Raw genomic sequence first — 26309 nt, 5'->3', positions numbered from 1 at the left:
AACAAACACACTCACACACACATAATTCATCCATGCTAACCTCAGTGCGTTCAGTAGTCCTTCCACACTGTTGGACGGTTGATCTTTCAACACCTTGATGCATCCCTTCATCTGTTAACACACACACACACACACAGAGCAAGCTTTAAAGAAAGGTCATCACCGTCTGATCCAGGAGGAGAGGCTGAGGGACTTTTACATACAGAAAAGGTCATGTGTGCTTAGATAAGCAGCATGTGAATAAAAAAATAAAAAGGTGTGTGTGGGTCCATTTATGACTGTGTTTCTCATTGACGTGTGTGTGTGTCCATTTATGACTGTGTTTCTCATTGACGTGTGTGTGTCTTACGTCTATCTTGGAGGTCTTGGCGAAGGCCCCAACAGGATGGACATGATCGTACAGGATTATGACTCCCACCATCACCCTCATGCAGAACAACATGGTGTCTGTGTTGGTGAACCGACACCGGTACTCACTGCAGATCAGTGGAGGGATGAGGTTGGGGGAGAGAGGGACGGAAGGGATGAGGTTGGGGGAGAGAGGGATGGAAGGGATGAGGTTGGGGGAGAGAGGGACGGAAGGGATGAGGTTGGGGGAGAGAGGGAAGGAAGGGATGAGGTGGGGGAGAAAGAGACAGAAGGGATGAGGTGGCGGAGAAAGGGACGGAAGGGATGAGGTTGGGGGAGAGAGGGGCGGAAGGGATGAGGTTGGGGGAGAGAGGGACGGAAGGGATGAGGTGGGGTAGAGAGGGACGGAAGGGATGAGGTTGGGGGAGAGAGGGACGGAAGGGATGAGGTGGGGGAAAGAGGGACGGAAGGGATGAGGTGGGGGAGAGCGGGAAGGAAGGGATGAGGTTGGGGGAGAGAGGGACGGAAGGGATGAGGTGGGGGAGAGAGGGACGGAAGGGATGAGGTGGGGGAGAGAGGGACGGAAGGGATGAGGTGGGGGAGAGCGGGAAGGAAGGGATGAGGTGGGGGAGAAAGGGACGGAAGGGATGAGGTTGGGGGAGAGAGGGACGGAAGGGAGGAGGTTGGGGGAGAGGGGTGGAGGGGATGAGGTGGGGGAGAGGGGTGGAGGGGATGAGGTGGGGGAAAGGGGTGGAGGATTGGGGCAGAGAGATGGAGAGATGGGGAGGTGGGGGGGTGGGGGGTTTTCACAGAGTGGGACAGAGAGAGATTGTTATTGCTTAATGAGACACTGTTCTTCTAGATAATTACTTTTATGATAATGAGTTATCAATCCAATAATGCTCATTCAATTAATTTGAGAGGGGAGCAACAGAGGGAGGGAGAGAGAGACAGAGCAGAAGTGTAGACCGGAGATATTAAGCAAAAAAGAAAGCGTAAATGAATGATCTTTCACTCAGTCTGAAATGTCCCGTTATTTCACATCTGTACGGAAATACGCTGAAGTATAAAAAACTGCTTATGCATTTTGTGGTTGTGAACATTTATTAAAGACTCATTAAACAGGGCCTTCCTAAGACCACAGAAAAGTGATGCATCAAGGGTAGATTGCGACTGATGAATCTACATACAGTATGGCCTGTTCACTGACACCCCAAGGTGATTTGGACAATGAGAAGGGCAGAGTGGGGCAGGAAGAGAGAGAAACAGAGGCCGATCGTGAAGAGGGAACACTGAACGGACAGAGGTGCTCACACGGCGAGACAGACAGCGAGAAACGAGGACGGGCAGATCGGGGCGAAAGGCAGACATCTGTTTGAAAGAGAAGTAAAGATGGGTGGGGTGGAGGAGATGTTTACTCACGGGGTCTCCAGCATGACGCGGCACACACATGCCATGGTACTCAGACAGTCCGTGGTGTCCTCTATAGGCAAGGTCTTATTCTGTAACATGGACAGGCGGTGGGGGGGGGGGTATAGAGTCAGTTCCAATACTGTCCACTAAGTGGAGACACAACACATCGGGAACAGTCATTAAATGCCAGTTGACGAATGTGCCAACGTACCATGTCTAGAAAGCCTGAGATGGACTACTGCCAGTTGGCTTCAGACCCTAATGCAACCAGGCGTTCATTTAGCTGAAGACAATGTTGTCCAGCTTTTAGCACAAACATTCCTCTGGTGAAGAATAAGTAATCAGAAATGAGGGGGGGTAGTGGGTTTATATAGGGGACTTGCTGGGAAGAAAACCAAAATCTACCCTCCGTGCAGTCAGGTATTTGGGGTTGGAGCAGGTCCAAGGTCACATTATGGGGTAATGGTAGGCACAAGGTTTGTGACCTCTGACTGACCTCTGACACGAACTTGGTTGTGGCGTTACTGAGGGTCTTAAGCATGGGCGTCGCCTCAGCGTAGAATAGGGACATCCGATTGGCCATCTCGTTGTTGACCTCGTTTTCCGCCTCCAACTGCAACAAGGAGAAAGATTTGCAACACGGTCACATTATTTACAGTTAAATGTTTTAACACAGAGCCAAACATGTTGTGACTTCATGTTGATTCTTCCCCAAAGGTCATAGGTCGTTACCAAGGCTGTTTCCCTGACAACTGACTCACTGATTATCCAGGTCAGCAAGGCTGTGGCAATGAATAACAATGTGTTCTTACCTGCTGGTTGTTCAGCCTGTTCCTACTGATGGTCCTCCTGTAATAACTGAAGTCATTCTGAATGGCTGGATTTGTCATCTGAAGTGAGGGTGAGAGAGATATCTGGGTTAACAATGAGGTGTTCCCTCCCATCTTCCTCCTAATTCATCTTCCTCCTCTTTTCTCTCCACTCCCATCCTTCTCTTGTTGCTCTCCCATCATAATCCTACTCCAAACTCCTCCCATCTCGCTCCTCTTTCTCTTCCATCATAATCCTCCTCCAAACTCCTCCCATCTCGCTCCTCTTTCTCTCCCATCACATTCCTCCACCAAACTCCTCCAGTCTCGCTCCTCTTTCTCTCCCATCACATTCCTCCTCCAAACTCCTCCCGTTTTGCTCCTCTTTCTCTCCCATCACATTCCTCCTCCAAACTCTTCCCGTCTCACTCCTCTTTCTCTCCCATCACATTCCTCCTCCAAACTCCTGCCGTCTCGCTCCTCTTTCTCTCCCATCCCGTTCCTCCTCCAAACTCCTCCCGTCTCGCTCCTGTTTCTCTCCCATCCCATTCCTCCTCCAAACTCCTCCCATCTTGCTCCTCTTTCTCTCCCATCACATTCCTCCTCCAAACTCCTCCAGTCTCGCTCCTCTTTCTCTCCCATCACATTCCTCTTCCTGCTGTGCCACGTCTCTTCCTGCCCTCCCAGTCCTCTTTCCTTCCTCACCTTCAGTTCGTCAAAGCTGAGGGTAAAGTGCAGTATCTCAGCAAACTGTTTGGCCAGGGCCTGTTCCCTCTCCAGGTGCTGCATGGGAGCGTATGGAGGACTCGTCAACGCCTCCAACAGGCTGCGAAGAGCGTTCTCTGCAGACAGAAACATAACATTAGCACCAGGAGCAAAGAGAGGACTCGTTAATGCCACCAAGCTGCCGGGGTGTTCTTTGTAGACACAGACACATGACATTACGTACATAGTCCTACCCTGCTGTTGCTGTAATTCAATACTGTTGAAATGGGTGCTCGTCTCAGACTGTAGCCTGAATTATTCATTGTTGACCAGACCAAAATATATGCTGTAGTTCTGAAATTAGAACACTGCCCACACGAAGTCACTGACACAGACTTGCCCCTGGTATTAACCCCAGGTATTCACCCCTGGTATTAACCACTGGTATTCTCCCAAAGAATGAAGCACTGGTATTGACCCCTGGTATTAACAGCCGTTTATTCACCCCTGGTATTAACCGCTGGTATCCTCCCTGGTATTGACCACTGTCATTCACCCCTGGTATTAACTGCTGGTATCCTCCCTGGTATTAACCCCTGGTATTAACCCCAGGTATTTTCCCCTGGTATTCACCCCTGGTATTCACACCTGGTATAACCCTTGGTCTTAACCACTGGTATTCACACCTGGTATTCACCCCTGGTATTCACCCCTGGTATTCACACCTGGTATAACCCTTGGTCTTAACCACTGGTATTCACACCTGGTATTTTCCCCTGGTATTCACACCTGGTATAACCCTTGGTCTTAACCACTGGTATTCACACCTGGTGTTTAACCTCTGGTATTCACCCCTGGTATTAACCACTAGTATAACTGAGGTTAACTCTTTTAATGAACACTAGGTGGTTCGAGGCTGGTTTGGGTCGAGGCAGGCTTGGGTCGAGTTGATGAGCTCCTGTTGTCTGTCTGCCAAATGACCCACCCTGACTCTAGTTTTGCTGTGAACACACCAACTCTGAATCCCACACAGACAAAAGTGATCCAAGACGGGGGGGGGGGGGGGGGGGGGTGTACGAAATGAATTAATCAGCAACGTGATTGTCACCATACCAAAGTTGGCGATGGTGTGTGCTGGCTCTGACCCAAACGTGTGGTTTCCGGTACCAATCAGAATCCATCAAAAATGGTGGCATAGATCTGTCATTAAAGGACAGCATGCCCTGAGATACCTGGAGTATTCTGTCCTAACTACAGCAAATCTAACGTTTTACCAATTAGGCAACACGATAGTTCTGGGTTAACCCAGATTAGTAGCATGGTAATGGCTAAGCTGGTCCCGCGGGCCCCCGGACTCCCCTGGCCTCCCTCTGTGGGAATCATTAACAATTCATCAGTTCTATAAATACAGTACTGATGTGTTGTATATAGGATGGCCTAGAAACCCCTCCCATCCTCTCTCCCTCTGTCTGTCATAATGATACTTCTATATACACCGATACATATGCTGGTTCAAATCCTGAATGGCCATTGGCTGGTATATATGACATGACATCCCTGTTTACTGGTCTAATTGTCTCGTTTACAATTGCAATGAGGTATTTTATGGGCCGTATTCCTCAACCCCTAATATGCCTAATTGCTTATATACATACACAAATAATGAGGTGTTCAGTGTGAGGGGTGTTCAGTGTGAGGGGTGTTCAGAGTGAGGGGTGTTCAGAGTGAGGGGTGTTCAGGGTTGGCGATGTTCAGTGTGAGGTTTGGGGAACATCCTTATTGTACGTTCATTTCCTGACTCTGCTCCCTCTGCTCCCTCTGCTCCCTCTGCTCCCTCTGCTCCGGATGAGCAGGGTGTGTGCCGGTCCGCGGTGTGTAAAATGTAAAGTGTAAATGTGCTGTGTTACACAACGGCTTGGTTAAATGTGCCATCCACATTGTGGCTCATAGATTCAATTGATTGTGAGACCTCACAACAAAGGATGCATCCCAACTACCAGCCTAGTCCCCGAAAGACTGCACTACTGTAGACCAGAGGCATTGCTGCTGAATGCTAAATAGGGTACCAGTTGAGTTCTGCCTACACTCGTGCACTTCTGTTTTTCTCGTGACTTCCTCTCACTCTTTCTTGCCCTCTCTCTCTTTCAGTATATCTCGCTGCCTCTCTCTAACCTCTATCTTTCTTTCTCTGTCACTCTTTCACACTCTCTCTCTCTCTCTCTCCCTCTCTGTCTTTTTCTAGGCTCGATGACCGTGTTCCGCTGTTGCCGTAGCAACCACTGCCTGCCTGCTAGGTCAGGCTACTGCAGAGGTGGCTGAGAGGAGAGAGCAATGTGTGTGTGTGTGTGTGTGTGAATGTGTATTTCTGTTTGTGTGCGTGTGTGTGTGTGTGTGTGTGTGAGAGTGAGTGTGTGAATATGTATTTCTGTTTGTGTGCGTGTGTGTGTGTGTGTGTGTGTGAGAGTGAGTGTGTGAATGTGTATTTCTGTTTGTGTGTGTGTATGTGTGCGTGTATGTGAGAGTGAGTGTGTGAATGTGTGTGTGTGTGTGTGTGTGTGCGTGTGGGTGTGTGTGTGTGTTTTTATGAGTCTGTCTGTGTGTGAGTGTGTGTGTGTGTGTGTTTGTGTGTGTCTGTCTGTGTGTGTGGACTTGGTGTGTGTGTGTGTTAGTGCAAAATAAAGTCTAAACAGAAATATTAAAAGCTGCTATGTAATATACAGTAACTATGACCTTTTCATTATGATATGTAATATAAAGTAACTATGACTCTGTTATTATGATATGTAATATACAGTAACTATGACTCATTATGATATGTAATATACAGTAACTATAACTTTCCATTATGATATGTAATATACAGTAACTATGACCTTTTCATTATGATATGTAATATACAGTAACTATGACCTTTGTATTATGATATGTTATTTACAGTAACTGACTTTTTCATTATGATATGTAATATACAGTAACTATGACCTTTGTATTATGATATGTAATTTACAGTAACTGACTTTTTCATTATGATATGAAATATACAGTAACTATGACTCTTTCATTATGCTATGTAATTTACAGTAACTATGACTCTTTCATTATGTTAGGTAATATACAGTAGTACTGCAGAGGTGGCTGAGAGGAGAGAGCAGTGTTTGTGCATGTGTATTTGTGTGTGTGTGTTTGTGTGTGTCTGTGTGTGTGTAAGTGTGAATTTGTGTGTGTGTGTGTGAGTGTGTGGGTGTGTGTGGACTTGTTGGTGTGTGTGTGTTAGTGCAAAATAAAGTCTAAACCGAAATATTAAAAGCTGCCATGTAATATACAGTAACTATGACCTTTTCATTATGATATGTAATATACAGTAACTTTGACTCTTTCATTATGATATGTAATATACAGTAACTATGACTCATCCATTATGATATCTAATATACAGCAACTTTGACTCTTTCATTAAGATATGTAATTTACAGTAACTATGACTCTCATTATAATATGTAATTTACAGTAACTATGACTCTTTCATTATGTTAGGTAATATACAGTAGTACTGCAGAGGTGGCTGAGAGGAGAGAGCAGTGTTTGTGCATGTGTATTTGTGTGTGTGTGTTTGTGTGTGTCTGTGTGTGTGTAAGTGTGAATTTGTGTGTGTGTGTGTGAGTGTGTGGGTGTGTGTGGACTTGTTGGTGTGTGTGTGTTAGTGCAAAATAAAGTCTAAACCGAAATATTAAAAGCTGCCATGTAATATACAGTAACTATGACCTTTTCATTATGATATGTAATATACAGTAACTTTGACTCTTTCATTATGATATGTAATATACAGTAACTATGACTCATCCATTATGATATCTAATATACAGCAACTTTGACTCTTTCATTAAGATATGTAATTTACAGTAACTATGACTCTCATTATAATATGTAGTTTACAGTAACTATGACTCTTTCATTATATGTAATATACAGTAACTATGACTGTGTGTGACGGAGACAGATGGGCACATGTCAACAGGAAAGGGCACTACACATGAAAGGGGCCATGTGTGTGTGTTTGTTTGTGTGCGTGTGTGTGTCTCTGTGCTCCTGAGAGTTACCCACCCAGTCGGAGGGAGAACTCATAGAACCGTTTCAGCTTGGCCACCAGAGGGCAGACTGCATTCCAGGCCTTCTCTTGAAGCTGTAGGTCACCTGGATTCTGAATGGCCTGGAGTGGAGGGGAAGGAATGAAGAAACAAATATAATGTTTCAGGTTGCAAAATAAGTAGAATAATTTCAGATTAGGTAAATTAACAACAGGGAGGAAGAGATTAACAAACAAAAAAGATTTTGTTTATTTTCTTTTTCTTTCCTTACATTACACTTTTCATCAGCTGTCAGTCTTTAGCTGTCAGCCATCTTGTCCCCTCCCAGTGGGTGTTGACATAGGGCTGACTGAAGCCAACTGGTTCCCATTGAGATGTTAATTGTAGCATGGTGATGACCGATGTGTTTTCTGTACTGATGTCTCAGTGGCTGACCACATGGCTGCTTTGAAGTCCATGATGAAAGTAAAAGGCGGATCACATCTGTGCGTGCGTGTGTTTGTGTGTCTGTATGTGTCAGAATGTGTGTGTGTGTGTGCGCGCCTAATAACAGAAGATCTCAGTGGATCCTTTAGAAGAGTGTATTTTTCTTTCTTCTACATATGTGATTAGTAGTTATTTTTACATACATGTTTACATTGGTTCTAGTAGTTGCAGTATATGTGGTGGTTAACAGATAGGCCTTCTTAAAAATTATCTCAATACAAACTTAATAAGAATAATTACTCTGAAAGTAGTTGATCAAGACAATGATTGTTTCTGTATTTTTTGGCATTTTGTATTTTCTGTATTTTTTAGCATTTTTTGAAATGACAAAATAACTACCTGGAGTACTGAAGTGTTAGCTATAATTTGAGGGTATTTTCATCCATTCTGGATGAACCGTTTAGACATTTCATTACATTTTGTAAATAATCCTCCCACTTTAGTGTTTCAGATGTATTTGAGCAGGATAACATTATATAAAATAAAATAGTAATGATTTGTATTTGGTGGGACTTAATTTCCTTTTTTTCTCTCCTCACTTCTCCCCATGAAATCTCTGGTACAACGTCGTCTTTGTCTGATCTGTCAACACCTTTCTTTCTGCAGGCTCTATTAGGCCTACTAGTGTTTGAACCGCGAAGTCCAGCATTTGTAGTTCAGCTGGGTAATCATTTTGTTGATGGGATTCTCCCACATCCACGCCTACTTCCTGAAGTTGGGTAGGGTTTTTAATTTTTTTCTTCATTATGTGGAATTTTAATTGGTCATCAAGTGCAGATGTTTTACCAGGTCATTTGACACTGCTGAGCTAACCTGTGCTTTCTTTCCAAACAGCTGATCTGGCATTTGACAGAAATTTTCACTTCACTGGTCCTAATGTTGTCAGGCACTGGCAATGGACTCCAAATGCAAATGCAGAGCCTGGGATTAAGACCAAACATGGATACCTGTGCATGGATACATGTACTAAAACAAACAACATTGCTTATAAGAAATGTCTGCGAAATCAAATGTCCAGCTACTTTTATAAGTACCCCGTAAATTGGGAACTATGTAAAAAAAACGACTTTACACTTTTAAACGATTTATCTTACATGGATGGAAATACCCTAAAATATACGATGAAGGTTTGAATTCAAGCCTTATGTAGTCATTAAAATATTCCAACAACAACAAGTGCTTGAATACCGAAAACGAAAACACGCGTTAAAGTTTCTCATAGAAAGTGGACCCCTGTCGGTCATGCTGACACCCCCTCACCTCTCGAATCTCCTGCCCAGCCCCGTTGTACGACTGCAGCTCGGCCAGGATGCCGTGGGCCTCCTCCAGGACCGCGCTGACCTGGTTCCACACGGCTGTCTCCGCCTCGGTAGGCTGGGCATCTGCAGAGGGGAACGGAGGTACAGGAGGTTTGGACGGGACACGAGCGTGCAGGCAGAAGGAGTTGTGGAAGGTGAAATAGTTTCAGGGTTGACGGGGGTGATTTGGGGAATTAGTTTATAATAGCATGTGTGTTTTTGTGTGTGTGTGTGGGGGGAGGGGGGGAGGGGGTGGGGGGTTGGACCGAGGAAAGATGTGGATTGAAAGAAGAGAATTAGGACAGAAGATATTTACAATGTCTGTGCAATAATTGCCCAGTGCACGGCGCCAGATCCTGATATGACGTTGGGACAGTAACCCTGTTAACCCTATAATGTTACGTCTGTTCTAATCAGGTCAGGATCTGGTGCTTTAACCTTAGTTTGGTTGCATTGTTGTCTGATGAAAACCCTGTTTCTTTATTTGTTTCTTGAAGGCGATAACACCCGGAACATTTGAAGACTGCAAGGTCAATTCCTCATTCAAAATGGCTGATGATGTTTCATAATTAAATGTTAGTTCACTGAAAAACACTGAATCTTATCCTTTTCGTAAAAAGTGTTTTGTAGATTACAGGTTTTCATCAGACATCGGTTGTGTTGGTAACAAGTGTAACTAGAGGCCGGAGTCGACAGGAATCATCTCTGTTAAACACATCCGCTCTTCCTTTAGAACAGGAGTTTGGGTTTTGGTGTTTGAAGAACGCTCATATTATTAACTTTAGGAGTTGCTGCACTGGCTTTTGAAAACCTCTCAGAGAGAAAGATTGTTGTGCCATGCAGGAAACAATTACACATTACGTATAAGTGTACATTAGGATTAAATATGCTGGCCTAACATACCTGGTTATCTAGGCTGTGGTTGTTCGATCCCACTGCTTTGTTTATTCATTCATTGCCATTTCAAGGTGTACAATAAATATTATCTTGAACTATTCTAGTTCTAGATTTGAGAGAGAGAGAGAGAGAGAGAGAGAGAGAGAGAGAGAGAGAGAGAGAGAGAGAGAGAGAGAGAGAGAGAGAGAGAGAGAGAGAGAGAGAGAGAGAGAGTGTGTGTTCACTGATATATTTGTTTGTCAGATAAAACATATACTGTGGGTATTGAAGTTTATGTGAACACAATGGAACACTGGTGCAGCTTCACATGAGGTATTCTTCTGGGTCCGTATGAATATCTCTGTGTGTGTGTCTGTGTGTGTCTGTGTGTGTGTGTGTGGCATGCACACCGAACCCATGTGTGTTAGGTAACCACACTTCAGTGAGCCATTACAGCGTCCTCATTTCTGTCATCTCCCCGTGAAATACACCAGAGAGACTGGACGTGTGCCCAGGAGGCGGAGCCAGATTGCCTGAACCAATAAACAGCCGGCACTAACCACACACACACACACACACATTGCCACAGGGTTCCTCCAAGTCACTTCACTTAAGGCTTTGTTTGCACATCTGTGATGATTGTGTGTGTGTGTGTGTTTGGTAAAGATAAGAGTCGGTGTCTAACCTATGCCAAAGGCATCCTTATTGTGACCGTACAAGTGTCTCTGTATTTCTTTAATGTACACACGTTTTCTGAATGTACAGTCATGTGAAAGAATTAGGACACCCCATTAAATATTCAGTTATTCATTAAGAAATGTTCACATATCGATGTCTAATCTTGTTTTATTCATCTCTGGAAAAGAAAGTGATCTAATTGCAGGTAAACAGCAAAAAATAACATTGTTTTACTCAAACAAAAGACTTGAAAATTAATGCATATTCTAACTGAGGAAAAAGTTAGTCCCTAATACCTAGTGTTACCCCCTAATACCTACTGTTACCCCCTAATACCTAGTGTTACCCCCTAATACCTACTGTTACCCCCTAATACCTAGTGTTACCCCCTAATACCTAGTGTTACCCTCTAATACCTAGTGTTACCCTCTAATACCTAGTGTTACCCCCTAATACCTAGTGTTACCCCCTAATACCTAGTGTTACCCTCTAATACCTAGTGTTACCCCCTAATACCTAGTGTTACCCCCTAATACCTAGTGTTACCCCCTAATACCTAGTGTTACCCTCTAATACCTAGTGTTACCCCCTAATACCTAGTGTTACCCCCTAATACCTAGTGTTACCCCCTAATACCTAGTGTTACCCCCTAATACCTAGTGTTAGCCCCTAATACCAAGTGTTACCCTCTAATACCTAGTGTTACCCCCTAATACCTAGTGTTACCCTCTAATACCTAGTGTTACCCCCTAATACCTAGTGTTACCCCCTAATACCTAGTGTTACCCCCTTTGGCTGAAATAATTTCAGTGAGACACTTCTTGTAACCCTCTACCAGTCTCTGACATCGGTCTAGGGAAAATTTGCCCCACTCCTCAATGCAGAATACTTTAACTTGTGTGATGTTTGAGGGGTTTCTTGCATGTACAGCCCATTTTAAGTCACCCCACAGCATCTCAATGGGATTAAGATCTGGGATTTGACTGGGCCATTCCAGGACTCTCCATTTCTTAGTTTTCAGCCATTCCTTGGTTGATTTACTGGTATATTTAGGGTCATTGTCATGTTGCAGGGTCCAGTTCCGCTTCAGCTTTAATTTTCTTACAGATGGTCTCACATGTTGCTCAAGCACCCTAAGATACACTATAGAATTCATGATGGATGACATGTTGCTCAAGCACTATGATGGTGAGCTGGCCAGGTCCTGCTGCAGCAAAGCATCCCCAAACCATGACACTTCCATCTCCATGCTTCACAGTTGGTATGAGGTTATTTTCCTGGAACGCTGTATTTGGTGTGCGCCAAACATGTCCTCTGTTCTGGTGTTCAAATAACTCAATTTTAGACTCATCTGTCCAAAGAACATTATTCCAGAAGTTCTGTTCTTTGTCTATGTTCTCTCTGGCAAACTTCAGTCTGGCCTTAGTGTTTCTCTTGGAGAGTAAAGGTTTCCTCCTTGCACACCTCCTGTGAAGATTAAACTTGTGCAGTCTCTTTCTGATGGTAGAGGCATGCACTTTCACATCAACAGTCGCCAGAGCCTGCTGTAGGTCCCGTGATGACATTTTAGGGGTTTTGGAGACTTCTTTTAGCATCTTGCGGTCTGCTCTCGGGGTGAACTTGCTTGGACGGCCAGACCTGGGCATATTGGCAGTTGTTTTGAATGTCCTCCACTTGTACACTATTTTACGGGCAGTGGAATGGCTGATTTCAAATTTTTTAAATCCCTTACCGGACTCATAAACTGCAACAATCTTCTTTCTGAAGGCCTCAGACAGGTCTTTCAATCTCACCAAGGTGTTCACTCTCACGTCAACAGTCAGGAGCACACCAAACTGAATGTCTGAGGTTTAAATAGGGCAAGTCTCCTTCAAAATGCTGAGTAACAATGTTCTAATCATGTGCACCTGATGTGATACACCTGTGTGTGATTTCAGCCATTTTAAGTGGGACACAATGTGGGGGTGTCCTAATTTATTCCTCACCAGAAATTGCACGTTTATTTTATTATTTATTACTTGAATCTCTCAGTATTGTTAAAATTGATGTGTCTAAATATGTCTAAATATGTAAAAAAAAAAACATTTTCATAGGGTGTCCTAATTTTTTCACATGACTGTATGGATGAATGTGCATTTTGTTATTTGTTTATTTGTGTGGGTATGTTAAGATTTGCCTAGAGTAGTCTCCCATGTTTCAGGGAGTCTTTGTCAGAGTGCTTTCCTATGACCCAAGGGCTCTGTTACAGAGAACTCAGAGTGACTCAGGGAGTGTGTGTGTGTTTGTGTGTCCAGTGCTGCCGTGTGCCGGAAGTCAGAATCCCCACACAGACTCATTCGAGTCTGTGTCGACATCTGGAGACAACAGTGTTACTCCCAGTCGGGCCTCTTCTGAACACACCTGGTTAGCCACGTCGACCAAGCTAGCGTTTTTACGAGATTAGACTGAAGTGGACGCGTTCATGTTTTCAGTTGAGCTCTTATTTAGGCCTAGGACATTTCATTTGCTGTGAAGTACAAAGTGTCCATGTGTTGTTGTTTTTAATTTTTTTTACGTTGGGCAGGACAGGAGTCCGTGCATTCCTTGAGATTTTTCATGCAGTCAAACCCATTGTCTTGATGTCTGGCGCTTATTTAACGGAGTTTCACGTCTGTATGCATTAGGTTTGGTGTTGATGCTATATATGATTCTAGTCGAAAAATAATGTTAACATATTGCAGTTTTAGGCTAAAGGGTTGATCCCTATTTAAGTGTGTTGACCAATAAGGTAAACCCAAGCTTCCGTCTTTGGGACAGATGTGACTTCCTGTCTCTGAAACAGGACAGCGCCAAGTTGCTATAGAGAAGGGGGTGGGCTTTCATTCAAACACCCCTTTCTCCACAGAATTGGTCTCTCTTGTTTCCATAGTATTTACATTATAGTCAAACCGGGTGGAAGGAACCACCCAGTAGAGGTTTTGAAGAGGCAGGAAGAAAGGAAAGAGGGAAGGAAGAGGTTAAAGTTTAAAGGTCAAATGCCAGAGTGGAAGGAGGACGGGCGAGGATTGAGGTGGCCATCTTTTTATCAACCCTCGCTGTTGCATGCGCGCGCACACACACACACACACACAAACACACTTGTCTGACAGGACTACATGAAGAAACATGGCCTTGGCTCCTTCCATTGTTGAAAGCAAGAGGGGTGGCCTTCTCTAGACTTACGCTGCATTTACAAATTGCAAACTTGCTTCATTTAGAAAATGTCAATACAACCTCGATACATTGTTTGTATCAACAACAGTCATAGCCATAACCCTTTTTAATTCTTTCACCAGATTTTGTTACCAGATTGTTATTCCTCACGTAGGACTAGGAAGGCCAGCCTCATGAAAAATAGGGACATTTCCACAATGGAAAACTAAGAAGACAGAAACACTCACGGGGGGGGGGGGGGGGGGGGGGGGGGGGTTGACAAACAACAGACCAACCGAAATGTATGAAGGGACCGAAAGAGAGACAAAAAGAAAGAAAAAAAAAACAGAGAGAAGAACTCAACAAAAAAAAAAATGTATGGTCTCACGTTCAAAGTCAAGGAAAACTATTGGGCCATGCTCAAGTTCGGCGCAAGCCAGCACTTTCAGGAGGTTTCCCATCAATCTCCTGGAACAGAGGAAATAAGAGGAGTATGTTGGTGATGGGGGGGAGGTGTGAGGGACGTGTGTGTGTGTGTGTGTGTGTGTGTGTGTGGGGTGGGGGGTGCGGGGGCGTTTAGAGAGGGTTGGGGGTAGTCTTTTGTGATGGTGGCCTAGTCCGTCGGCGTATGTTGTGGTTGTGGGTAACGTCGGCACGGCAACACGGACGAACAGACGTCTCTCTCTCTCCCGACTCTCACTTTCTCTTTTGTTCCCTCTGGCTCTCCGTCGCACAGATTTTCAAAATGCAACTAGACTGAAGAATTATAAAAACCTAGTTTATCACGGGGCAGATTAGAAATGAATAAACTAGAAAGTGCACGACCCTGGAGGAGTTTTGTGTGCCTTTGCTTCAGTGGATTAAATATGCTGATCTTTCAGGGATTCACGGCCTATTCAGGACAAACACCGGAGACTTCCAAGTGGGAGTGAGGGTAGAAGAGAGTTTTCTGCAAATGACAAACATCACCCACGCTTTCCCAACACACAACGAGCAAACCGACACGCATCCACGGGTACCCACGCCTCCACCCTAACGCCCCCCCATCACCTCCGCCTCCCACCCTGCTTTACACACTGATACACATATAGTAACACACATACACACACACACACACACACACACATCTCAGCGCTCACTTACTTTCAAAGTCCAGGAAAAAATGTGGACAGTTTTCTAAATCCTTGCCAAGGACCTTAATGAGGTTCCCCATGGCTGCAACCTGGACAGGGAGAGACAGACAGATAGCAAAGTGTTCTATCATATCCCCACCACCTTAACCCAGAGGGAAAGACAGACAGACAGATAAAGTGTTCTATCATATCCCCACCACATTAACCTGGAGGGAAAGACAGACAGACAGATAGCAAAGTGTTCTATCATATCCCCACCACCTTAACCCAGAGGGAAAGAGACAGACAGATAAAGTGTTCCATCATATCCCCACCACCTTAACCCAGAGGGAAAGAGACAGACAGATAAAGTGTTCTGTCATATCCCCACCACATTAACACAGAGGGAAAGACAGACAGACAGATAGCAAAGAGTTCTATCATATCCCCACCACATTAACCTGGAGGGATAGACAGATAGTGTTCTATTATATCCCCACAACATTTACTGGAATGGATAGACAAACAGACAGGGAGTTAACAATTCCACCATTTTAAGTGGGAGAGACAAACAGACAACCTAGGTTATATTATATAGTGACAGAGAGACAGACAGACAACATAAGTTTTACCATATAGTTACAGAGAGACAGACAGACAACATAAGTTATAACATATAGTTACAGAGAGACAAACAGACAGACAACATTGGTTCTGTCATATCATCATCACCTCAACATTCATTCCCTCTTGATCTCAATCCCACTGTAATAACTGCAATCCAATTTTCCTAATCTCAATCGCTCTGTAATAATCGCAATCCAATTTTCCTAATCTCAATCCCACTGTAATAATAACAATCCAGTTTTCCTAATCTCAATCCCACTAATAATCGCAATCCAATTTTTCTAATCTCAATCCCACTAATAATCGCAATCCAATTTTTCTAATCTCAATCCCACTACGTCCTACATTTCACTGAAGTAGCTAAGGTCTTAAGTCTACTACTGCATGTGTTGCTAGAGTTGGTCTGACACAAAAAGAATGTAACAAAAGCCATTAACTGCAGAACCAAGCCAACATCACAGCAAATTCCCCACTGTTCAATCAACACTCTGACCATAAAAAGTGGACTAATAAAATCACTGCACTAGTTTGAAATGTTAATACTGTGAGGGCTAAAAGTGATTAAATATAAACACTGCAAATAAACCTTATTTCCCGGAGTGCCTTATTTCCCAGGTAAAGTTCAAAACACTGAAAAGAACTGAAGAGAACTGAAGAGAACTGAAAATAACTGAAGAGAACTGAAAAGAACTGAAGAGAACTGAAGAGAACTGAAGAGAACTGAAAAGAGAATTGAAGAGAACTGAAGAGAACTGAAGAGAACTGAAAAGAGAACTGAAGAGAACTGAAGAGAACTGAAGAGAACAGTGTTTTGACTTCCAATGTAATTAAGGAGTTGACTGCACCTGAAATGGAACTGACCCCACCCCTGACCTTTATCCAACTGTCAACCCCTCGGGTCCATCGAAATTAATCTACAATCCTGTCGTCTCCTCTGCAGTCATCTCCTTTCCTTTTCCTTGTCCTTGTTTTTAGCTTTGTCCAGTTTCTCCCTTGTTTGAACAGTCCAGGTTCTACAGGTAGATGTTTCCAGCAAAGAATATATACTTTCATACCCAATATTTAATGTTAAAGGAAAATATGGCAGCTTCTGTCAGTTGATTAGGCAACATATATAGATCCCAGAGGTCTGATCTTTGTCTTACCTAGTAATTTGTCTTTTTACTAATCTGATCAACTCGGAAAAGAAATCTGAATTAATTGGTTAAAAAAAACAAGTTAGCGGAAAGACACTGAGATGCATTTGTTAGCCGCCTAAGAAGAGTAGTCGTTTTATGAAAAGCTGCCTTTCTACACGGCCTTATCGATCACACGCAAGGGAGTTTCCTTCTACCAGCAGGCGTTTGGAGTTCATCGCTTTCTGCTCCAAAAGGCTGTGCTGTGAGGACACAACAAGGCTTGCCTTAGCTACTTACCAAAGTGGGTGTTTAAGTCACAGGGGGACATATTTCCTGTCCTACCAGATAACAGGTGGGGACACACGCAGACAGATGTGCCTCTTTCTCAAACACTAATATGGAACTGAGTCAGCAAACAATCTGTGGTTGCAGTCAATGCCGCAATTCAAGACGGACTGCCGCTGTGATTTGGTTTCAAAGAGCTGTTCAGTGTCACATAAGGGAGTAAAGAGAGACAGGGAGTGGGTGAGAGGAGAGAGGAGGCAGATGTGAACTAGAGCATCATCAGCAAAGAAAACTTGGGCACAGGATTAATGCTGAAGGGCCAATGAGCCAGTGGGCCATCGCTTTTCTACGACTGGGAAAATAATTTGCCAGGATAGGCAAAAGCAATGAAGAGGAAACATTTGCCTATAGAACAATACCATTCGATATGCTGGACCCGATACCCTGGACACTAAAACAAGCTCAGACACGCTTTTAACGGAATCATTAAAATCCCAGACCTGTGAGTTAAGCACTACGCCCAGGAACAGCCAGAAACTGGCCTCAACTGGAGGCATCCAATTCCCAGGAAGCCGAAGCACGAGACGCGATTTCACCCTATCGGTCGCTAACAAGGCGACACACCTCCACATTAACTGGCCTTGTGGAACGTTTCAGAGGAGAACGTCCCTCTAACATCTTCATCTGGTCACGGCCCCGGAGGCCGTCCCTGTAACGCCTTCCTCAGAAGATAAGTCTGTTTCTGTCTCAAACTGTTCACGGCACAGCGCTGGGCAACACATGGAGATGTGTAAAACTGACCCCTCAGTCCTAAAAGTGTCCATGTTTGCACTGGCTTCTAAAACCCGAACGGTAAAGACGCCCTGGTGTGGACGGTCACGTGTGTTCGTGAAGCAGAGGTCCCGGGTTTGAGCCACGTAGGTGCGGAATTGCCGGGTAGCGCTGCTCGTTGAAAACGCTACATTAGCATCTCTTTCATTAGCATCGCACCACAGCAGAGCCAGTGCCATTTTCCCGGGAAGGGTTGTAGCTACCATGATTAGGAGACAAACACGTCGCGCCGAGGCCTCTTTTATTTGGCTGTTGTACGGCAAGGCGGGTGTTGCAATGCAGTTTAGAAAGGGAGAAAGGAGGGAGAGGAGAAAGCGAAGGGGAGCAAGGCACAAGAGTGAGAATGCTGTGTCATCATACCATTAGAATTAAGCAGACAGTATGAAAACGAGCCTGGCCTAACTCACTGAAACAATGCCCCCGATACCCCCACCCCCCACACACACACACACACACACACACACACACTTTCCCCCTCCAGTAGCCTCTCCACTCTTTATCAGAAAAGATGCCGTTGATTAATTCACAATTCCAGCGTTGCCAAGGTGATCCCAAAGACAACGTGCGCATCCCGAACGCCACCCTGTTCCCTGTGCAGTGCAACCTTCAGACCAGGTTCCAGGTAGTGCGCTAGATAGGGATTAGGGCGCCATTTGTCACGCAGTTGCTGCCATGTGGTTACATAATGAGACCTGAGAGCCCAGGTTTAAATAGACCCAGGGGGTTTACGATGCGGACATCTTCCTCACGTGCATGGGCTGCTTCGACTTTAAACACCGCTGAACGGTGGTTTTTCTCTAATGCACGGGCACCCTAATGCATGGGCACCCTAATGCACGGGCACCCTAATGCATGGGCACCCTAATGCACGGGCACCCTAATGCACGGGCACCCTAATGCACGGGCACCCTAATGCATGGGAACCCTCGTGCTGTTAGCATTGCTAACCCTTATCGTCAGTCCGGCGCGGTTGTGGTTGCGGCAGTGTGTCCGGCACCGTCTCCACCTGCATTACATGCATTCCAGAAACACGTTTTGCAATGGACTGCTGTTGTGATGAAATAACACGGCGGCTGTATTGGGTTCATTGATTAACCGGCTCTGACGGGCTCCGGATAAGAGCCCTGCTAACTGACTCCAATGGAAACGTGTGCTGATTTACACTCAAAATACACACCTGGAGGTTAGCGCCTGCCTGAATATGCTAGCACACGCGCACACACTCACAGACATACACACATACAGACATAAGCACACACATGCGCACACACTCACAGACATAAGCACACACACGCGCACACACTCACACACACGCGCACACGTTGCCAGGAAAAGTTTGGCCTGGGAATAAAACCTTCTTCCCATTAGAGGATGTGAAAACCTACCAGCAGCCAAATGAGAGCTGTGTCTGTGTGTGTTTTTGTGTGTGTGTCTGTGTGTGTGTGTGTGTGTGTGTATGTGCATGTGTGTGTGGTTTTGTTTGCTTGTATGTATGTGCAAGTGTGTGCAGTACATCCACACCCACTCCATACCTACCATCTCTCTCACACACACACACACACACACACACACACACACACAGTTTACAGGAAGCTCATTATTGACTGGATTGGAGTCCAGTAAAAGTAATCACCAGGCTATCCAGTAGCTGTAAGATTCAGGGTTAACCAGCCCAGGACTGACCTGAGAGCAACATGTAGGAGAAGCATTCATACTGCCAAACAAAATGTTCATGCTGTTAAATGTTTCGACAAACCTGTTCATTTAGCTCTTCCCACTTGAACCTACCCAAAGTTGTCTGATAGTAGCTCTGTTTGACAAAAAAAACCTGTAACGAATTGACCCCTGCGTTCTACGCCCTCTCCCTACTCTTACCAATGAGACACGTCAGACAACCAATCAGACGTAATCACCAAACTGGATCAATTCTCCTAATCAGACGTGTGGCGTCACCACCCAGAGTCCCGTGCAGGATGGACCTTGTAACGTCAGAATAATGTGGTCGGTTCCAGCAGGCGAGGCCACGGTGAAGGTGTGCCCACGACTGTAAAAGACTCTGGGCGTGAGCGTCGGCTAAAGGACCTGCATGTAAATCAGCCAGTCAGCCACTTACCGTCGCACCGATCAAACGTGTGTTTGTCCTTTGACGTCTTCCCTTGTTACCTCCCCCCCCTCTTCCCACTCCAACCTCCTCTTCCTCTTTTCCTCTCCTCTATTGGGAGGTGGCCGCTGCTTGTATGTTCCCCGTTGTAGCAGTTTTAACTAGCTGGCTTGTCCCGTTCTGTGTGTCTGTCTTTGTCTCTTTCTCACACCCTCTCTCTTTTGGTCACGCTTCCCTTTTTTCTGCATGCCTATTTAAAGCCGTTTTTCTTATTTCCGTATTCTCACTCCTGTTGCGCGCCACGCATTTTCTCTCAGTGGTGTGTTTATCTGAAAGGGGGGGCGGGCGGGGGGGGGGCTCTCTTTCTTTAGCCATACGGTACCACCCCCCCCAACCCGTTGTAATGTCTGAGACTCGACCCCTCCCTCCTTGTCCCCCTGTCTTTCTCTCTGGGCTCCAGTCTCGTATTCAGTCTTCTTCTATTCCAGGAGGTGTCTCTAAATGCCCCTAATTCTCCTCACTTCTCCTTTTCACTGCGACAGAAATCTCTGTTTCCCAATTGGCACCCTACAGTGTGCACTTTAAAGCGATCACTGCTTTTGATCACATAGTCTCATAGAGCTCGAGGGGGTGGGCTGTGCCAGGAGTTGGAGGTTGCCTGGGTACCACGGTGTGTGTGGACTATGGGTTGGTGCAGGAGGACGGTGGTCTGGTTAAACGTGGTTATTTGTTGAGTGCCTGGGAGACAAATGCGCCAAAAGGGATTTTTAGTTTCAGGACTGGAGGCCCTAATCTGTGTGTGGGGCATTGGGTACAGGAACCTATGGCCTGATTGAAAAGGTGTCCGCGGTTTTGTGGGCATGCCTACTGGATGTCTGCCGGTGTCTGAGCGCAGAGATGTGGTCAGAATTCCCAGGAATTCCTGAAGTGAATGGGAAGACGCATTAGCGGTAGTTTTGTAGCCAGACTGAACGCCGCTCCATTGACTGTGTTCGGCGTCTACTTATCCAGGCCTAATCTCTGTCTGGAAGTCATTAAGGATCACAGGAAGGAATCTTGGACGCCGCAGGTTTTGGATGCAGGCTTTTGGTCACTTTGACATTTAGGTTGCCAGACGTTCTTATCCAGAGCAATTTACAGCACACTGACGCCCGCCCTCCCAACCCCCCTCCCCCACATCCTCACCTCTACCTCATTCATCTTTCTGCCCCCCCAACCTCTTGTTTTGTATGCTATCTGGGTCTCACCTGTGGTAGTAGCTCCTCTACCTCCCACTTCTCTCCACCGCGCCTCCTCCCCGTCCCATCTCCCCTCCCACCTCTCTCCACTGCGCCTCCTCCCCGTCCCATCTCTCCTCCCACCTCTCTCCCCTGCGCCTCCTCCCCGTCTCATCAGCCCTCCCACCTCCCTCCAACGCACCTCCTCCACGTTGCATCTCCCCTCACTCCTTTTCGTCTCTTATTCATACCTTTGCTTAAGTGTGTCCTTATAGAGTTCTTCACTGCATCAACCTGGGCTCCTCAGTTCAGCTGTCACTACAGCATCAGCACCCTGCAGAGAAACGGAGTGACAGAAGGAGGGATAGACGAACAGAGGGGGGGAGGGAGAGAGAAAGGGAAAGATCAAGGGACAGAAAGAGCAAGAGAGAGTGGGAGAGAGTGGGAGAGAGTGGGAGAGAGTGGGAGAGAGTGGGAGAGAGGTTTAGCATAGTAATGGTTAAAAGGGGTGTGTCTTTGTGACAATGTGTGGAGGGACAAGCATCAGAATGTTAAATCATGATGATGAGTGTGTGTGTGTGTGAACCCGAGGAGGTTGGTCAGAGGGGAGGTGGAACAAGTGGAATGGAATAACTGGTTCCACTCCGAGCCCATGACCCCTCCCCCTCTCTCCGATTTAGGTGTTACCAGCCACCTGTTGTGTAAGTACTATTGTAGCCTCGGTCATCACTGTATGCAATGTAGGTCAACATTACATGGAGGATTCATCACAAAGGGGTGGGACTTAACATGCTGGAGACACCCCACCTAGTTGGACAGGTGTGACAGGTGTGTCAGGTGTGTCAGTGTGATAGGTGAGTCAGTGTGATAGGTGTGTCAGTGTGACAGGTGTGTCAGTGTGACAGGTGTGTCAGTGTGACAGGTGTGTCAGTGTAACAGGTGTGTCAGTGTGACAGGTGTGTCAGTTTGACAGGTGTAACAGGTGTGTCAGTGTGACAGGTGTGTCAGTTTGACAGGTGTATCAGGTGTGTCAGTGTGTCAGGTGTGTCAGGTGTGACAGGTGTGTCAGTGTGTCAGTGTGACAGGTGTGTCATGTGTGTCAGTGTAACAGGTGTGTCAGGTGTGTCAGTGTAACAGGTGTGTCAGTGTGTCAGGTGTGTCAGTGTGTCAGGTGTGACAGGTGTGTCAGTGTGTCAGTGTGACAGGTGTGTCAGGTGTGACAGGTGTGACAGGTGTGTCAGTGTGTCAGTGTGACAGGTGTGTCATGTGTGTCAGTGTGTCAGGTGTGTCAGGTGTGACAGGTGTGACAGGTGTGTCAGTGTGTCAGTGTGACAGGTGTGTCAGTGTGTCAGGTGTGTCAGGTGTGTCAGGTGTGTCAGTGTGTCAGTTGTGTCAGTGTGACAGGTGTGTCAGGTGTGTCAGTGTGTCAGTTGTGTCAGTGTGACAGGTGTGTCAGGTGTGTCAGTGTGTCAGTTGTATCAGTGTGACAGGTGTGTCAGGTGTGTCAGTGTGTCAGTTGTATCAGTGTGACAGGTGTGTCAGTGTGACAGGGTTGGGTTTAATTTAATTGACAGACATTCCAGTCGATTTAAAAAGTAAACAAAATGTCAATTTCAAGTCTTTCTAATTCAAAAAGCACTGAGTAGAAAAGGTATTGAGCCCAACTGGTCACTGGTCCTTTGTTATTTTCACACAGATTAGATATTCTGGTCATCAACATTACACTAAAGACTAAACGCTAATTACAATGTTGCCTTTCCAGAGAAAGAAAAATAACAAAGATTTAGAGGAAGAGAGAAAGAGAGAGAAAGAAAGATAACAAAGATTTAGAGGAAGAAAGAAAGAGAGAGAAAGAAAAATAGAGAGAAATAATGACTTGGAATAACTGTTGCCAAGGAAACAAATCTTCACTTATTGGCATGGCAACGACGAGGCAGAGTACGTTCTAAGCTAAGCCAATAGAACCTCCTTTGACAAATTTTCTCTAACATAGAGAGGGAAAGAAAGAAGGAAAGAAACTGTTAGCGAAAGAGAGGGAGAGATATGGAGAGGTGGAAAAGAGAGAGAGAAAATGAAAAAGAGACAGGTTGGGATGAGGAGAGAGAGAGAGGATGAATGGTTGGGATGAGGAGAGAGAGAGAGGATGACAGGTTGGGATGAGGAGAGAGAGAGAAAAAGGGGAAAGAGAAGGGATGAGAGATGAGACAAAGGGAAAGAGAGATAGAAAGAGAGGATGAGAGAATATGAGACAAATAAAGAGGGAGAGGGGAAGAGAATGGGTTGAGAGGATGAGAGAAAGAGGGGATGAAAACGAGAGAGGACGAAAGCGAGGGGATGAGGGTGAGGGTGACATTAGGAGCGAGATCTTGCCGGTTTGACTACAAATGTAACCTTCCCAGAGAGAGGTTCATCCTGCGATATCATCCACACTACAGTCACTCACCCTCTATGTGTGTGTGTGTGTCAGTGTGTGTGTGTGTCAGTGTGTGTGTGTGTCAGTGTGTGTGTGTGTCAGTGTGTGTGTGTGTGTGTGTGTGTGTTTGTCTTTGTACCACCTGTTCTCCATCCAATCAATCAGCAGTGTGCCTTTCACACTGAAGTCCATAGTTCTGACCCCACAGCCCTTCTGTCTCCCATAAACACACGTTCAAAACACTCACAGAAACCCCCTGTTACCCCCAATTTGTAATATTTTTTAGGGTCCTCTAATTTCTCCTGGGTTTTGGGATGTCCAAGTCTATTTATACGTCCTTCCCTCATCCAGCAATTCTCAGAGGACGAGTTGAACAGTGCAACAACACCCCCCACCCAACCAGGAAGTTAGCTTGATCTCCACATGTGAGGTCATGATCCCTTGGCTAATGAGCTCAGTTAGCATGCTGGTCCCTGACTCACACGAGGAAATCACCGGTGCAAGTAGACACCTGCCGACAATGCCACCCCACCACACAGGAGGGGGTCAATACCACCCCACCACACAGGGGGGGTTGCTGGCAGGTACGCACAATGTCATGGGAGTCCCGGACACACACTGGCATGTGGCCCGATCGTGGCGCACCCCATCTGATTTAACCCTTGTATGTCACTCCATCCTTTCCTCACTGTTCACCACTCTCTCTATACAGTGCCTTGCGAAAGTATTCGGCCCCCCTTGAACTTTTTTACCTTTTGCCACATTTCAGGCTTCAAACATAAAGTTATAAAACTGTAATTTTTTGTGAAGAATCAACAACAAGTTGGTTGAACAAAATAATATTGCACGCCCAATTTTTCAGTTTTTTATTTGTTAAAAAGGTTTAAAATATCCAATGAATTTCGTTCCACTTCATAATTGTGTCCCACTTGTTGTTGATTCTTCACAAAAAATTACAGTTTTATATCTTTATGTTTGAGGCCTGAAATGTGGCAAAAGGTCGAAAAGTTCAAGGGGGCCGAATACTGTCTCTCTAGACCACTCTCTCTATATATATAGCTGTCTCTCTAGACCACTCTCTATATATATAGCTGTCTCTCTAGACCACTCTCTCTCTATATATAGCTGTCTCTCTAGACCACTCTCTCTATATATATAGCTGTCTCTCTAGACCACTCTCTCTATATATATAGCTGTCTCTCTAGACCACTCTCTATATATATAGCTGTCTCTCTAGACCACTCTCTCTATATATATAGCTGTCTCTCTAGACCACTCTCTCTATATATAGCTGTCTCTCTAGACCACTCAATCTATATATAGCTGTCTCTCTAGACCACTCTCTCTTTGCCGCTCACCCTCTCTACTGTCTACTTTGTCTATTCCTCTCTGTTTCTCTGCCTCTCCCCCCCACTCTCTCCCCCACTCTCTCCCCCACTCTCTCCCCCCACTCTCTCCCTCACTCTCCCCATTCCTCTCTCTTCTGTGCTCTCTGATCTGCCCCCTGTAAACAATCCTGCGTTGAACTCCATCAATAATGCATTAGGCCGTAACTCTGAGAGAAGACTGACCATAACACGCACACACACACACACAACAAGGAACGCTACACACACCCTACTATATGGTACAAACACTCTTGACAATAGGACATACACTTCTAGATACGGCCTCAGGACGTCTTGTCCGGTCTGTGTTTTTATCCATTTTGTTGTTTTCTGGTTCCCTTCCTGCCGGCATTTTGCAGGACACAAAGATATCTGATTTGATTGGTCACCGTGAGGAGTAAGCAAATTCCAGGCGCTCTTTTGATTGGTCACCTTGAGCAATTAGCGAACCCAAAGAGCTCTCTATTATGGGTAACCTTGAGCAGTTAGTGAACCCAAAGAGCTCTCTATGATGGGCAACCTTGGGCAGTTTATCAGTGTTTATCACTGGGTTATGTGAACAGTTGCTGAATGGAAAAGCAATGGGGAAACATAGAGGAGCTCACACACACACGTTTCTGTCCCTCGTGGTGTAGTAGCTAAAATCATGTACCTCAACTGCTGCTATGTTATCCTGCTTGATTGCCAATTTTGGAAATGAAAGACATTAAAATCGTGGAGTTATTTTAGATACCTGTTATTTTTTTTATCCTTTTCCTGTTTGCCAAAGACTTCAAACCTTGTCACGATCGGTGACTCCTTTGGCCTGGCTCAATACGGCATCCAGGACAGTTTGCAGAGGAGAGGGCACATGGTAACAAGAACTATTGTCAAATAAACACACTGTCTGAAATGTCTGTTGTCATGAGCCCAAGGACCTCAGATGGTTCCAATGAGCAGAGTGGACTGACACAGGGTTATGATGGTGGAGTGGGTGGAGAGAGGAGAGGTGTGGACTGACACAGGGTTATGATGGTGGAGTGGGTGGAGTGGGTGGAGAGGTGTGGACTGACACAGGATTCGGGTGGTGGAGTGGGTGGAGAGAGGAGAGGTGTGGACTGACACAGGGTTATGATGGTGGAGTGGGTGGAGAGAGGAGAGGTGTGGACTGACACAGGATTCGGGTGGTGGAGTGGGTGGAGAGAGGAGAGGTGTGGACTGACACAGGGTTATGGTGGTGGAGTGGGTGGAGAGAGGAGAGGTGTGGACTGACACAGGGTTATGGTGGTGGAGTGGGTGGAGAGGTGGCAGCCGTCACAGTGAGCTTAGCAGATTGACCGCCAATTTAATGGTACGGTTGATGGAGGGT

At 45.6% G+C, this 26309-nt stretch overlaps 1 protein-coding gene across 5 annotated transcripts in view; it reads right to left on the bottom strand.

The window, feature by feature from the left end:
* Positions 1–26309, bottom strand: part of fam49al (family with sequence similarity 49 member A, like) — a 38822-nt gene that overhangs the window by 2863 nt on the left and 9650 nt on the right. For 2 of the 5 annotated variants that reach the window (XR_004576276.1, XM_034294804.1), the window contains exons 2-12: positions 21412–21494; positions 15013–15091; positions 14258–14337; positions 9107–9228; positions 7377–7482; positions 3276–3412; positions 2574–2651; positions 2258–2374; positions 1771–1850; positions 350–476; positions 41–111 (exon numbers count right to left, since the gene is read on the bottom strand). Coding sequence is in view for 4 of the 5 variants with exons in the window: in XM_034294804.1 (XP_034150695.1) it covers positions 41–111; positions 350–476; positions 1771–1850; positions 2258–2374; positions 2574–2651; positions 3276–3412; positions 7377–7482; positions 9107–9228; positions 14258–14330 (911 nt within the window). In the remaining variant the exon portion in view is untranslated. Of the gene's footprint in view, positions 1–40; positions 112–349; positions 477–1770; positions 1851–2257; positions 2375–2573; positions 2652–3275; positions 3413–7376; positions 7483–9106; positions 9229–14257; positions 14338–15012; positions 15092–19955; positions 20253–21411; positions 21495–26309 lie in introns of those variants that run through there. The other 3 variants (XM_010864737.5, XM_010864735.5, XM_010864736.5) reach the window with 3 other exon arrangements.

This window comes from Esox lucius, chromosome 10 (assembly GCF_011004845.1).
Source record: "Esox lucius isolate fEsoLuc1 chromosome 10, fEsoLuc1.pri, whole genome shotgun sequence".
In the NCBI taxonomy this organism is placed as follows: domain Eukaryota; kingdom Metazoa; phylum Chordata; class Actinopteri; order Esociformes; family Esocidae; genus Esox; species Esox lucius.
The sequence above is the reverse complement of the archived record's forward strand: the minus strand, read 5'-3'. Positions and strand labels throughout refer to the sequence as shown.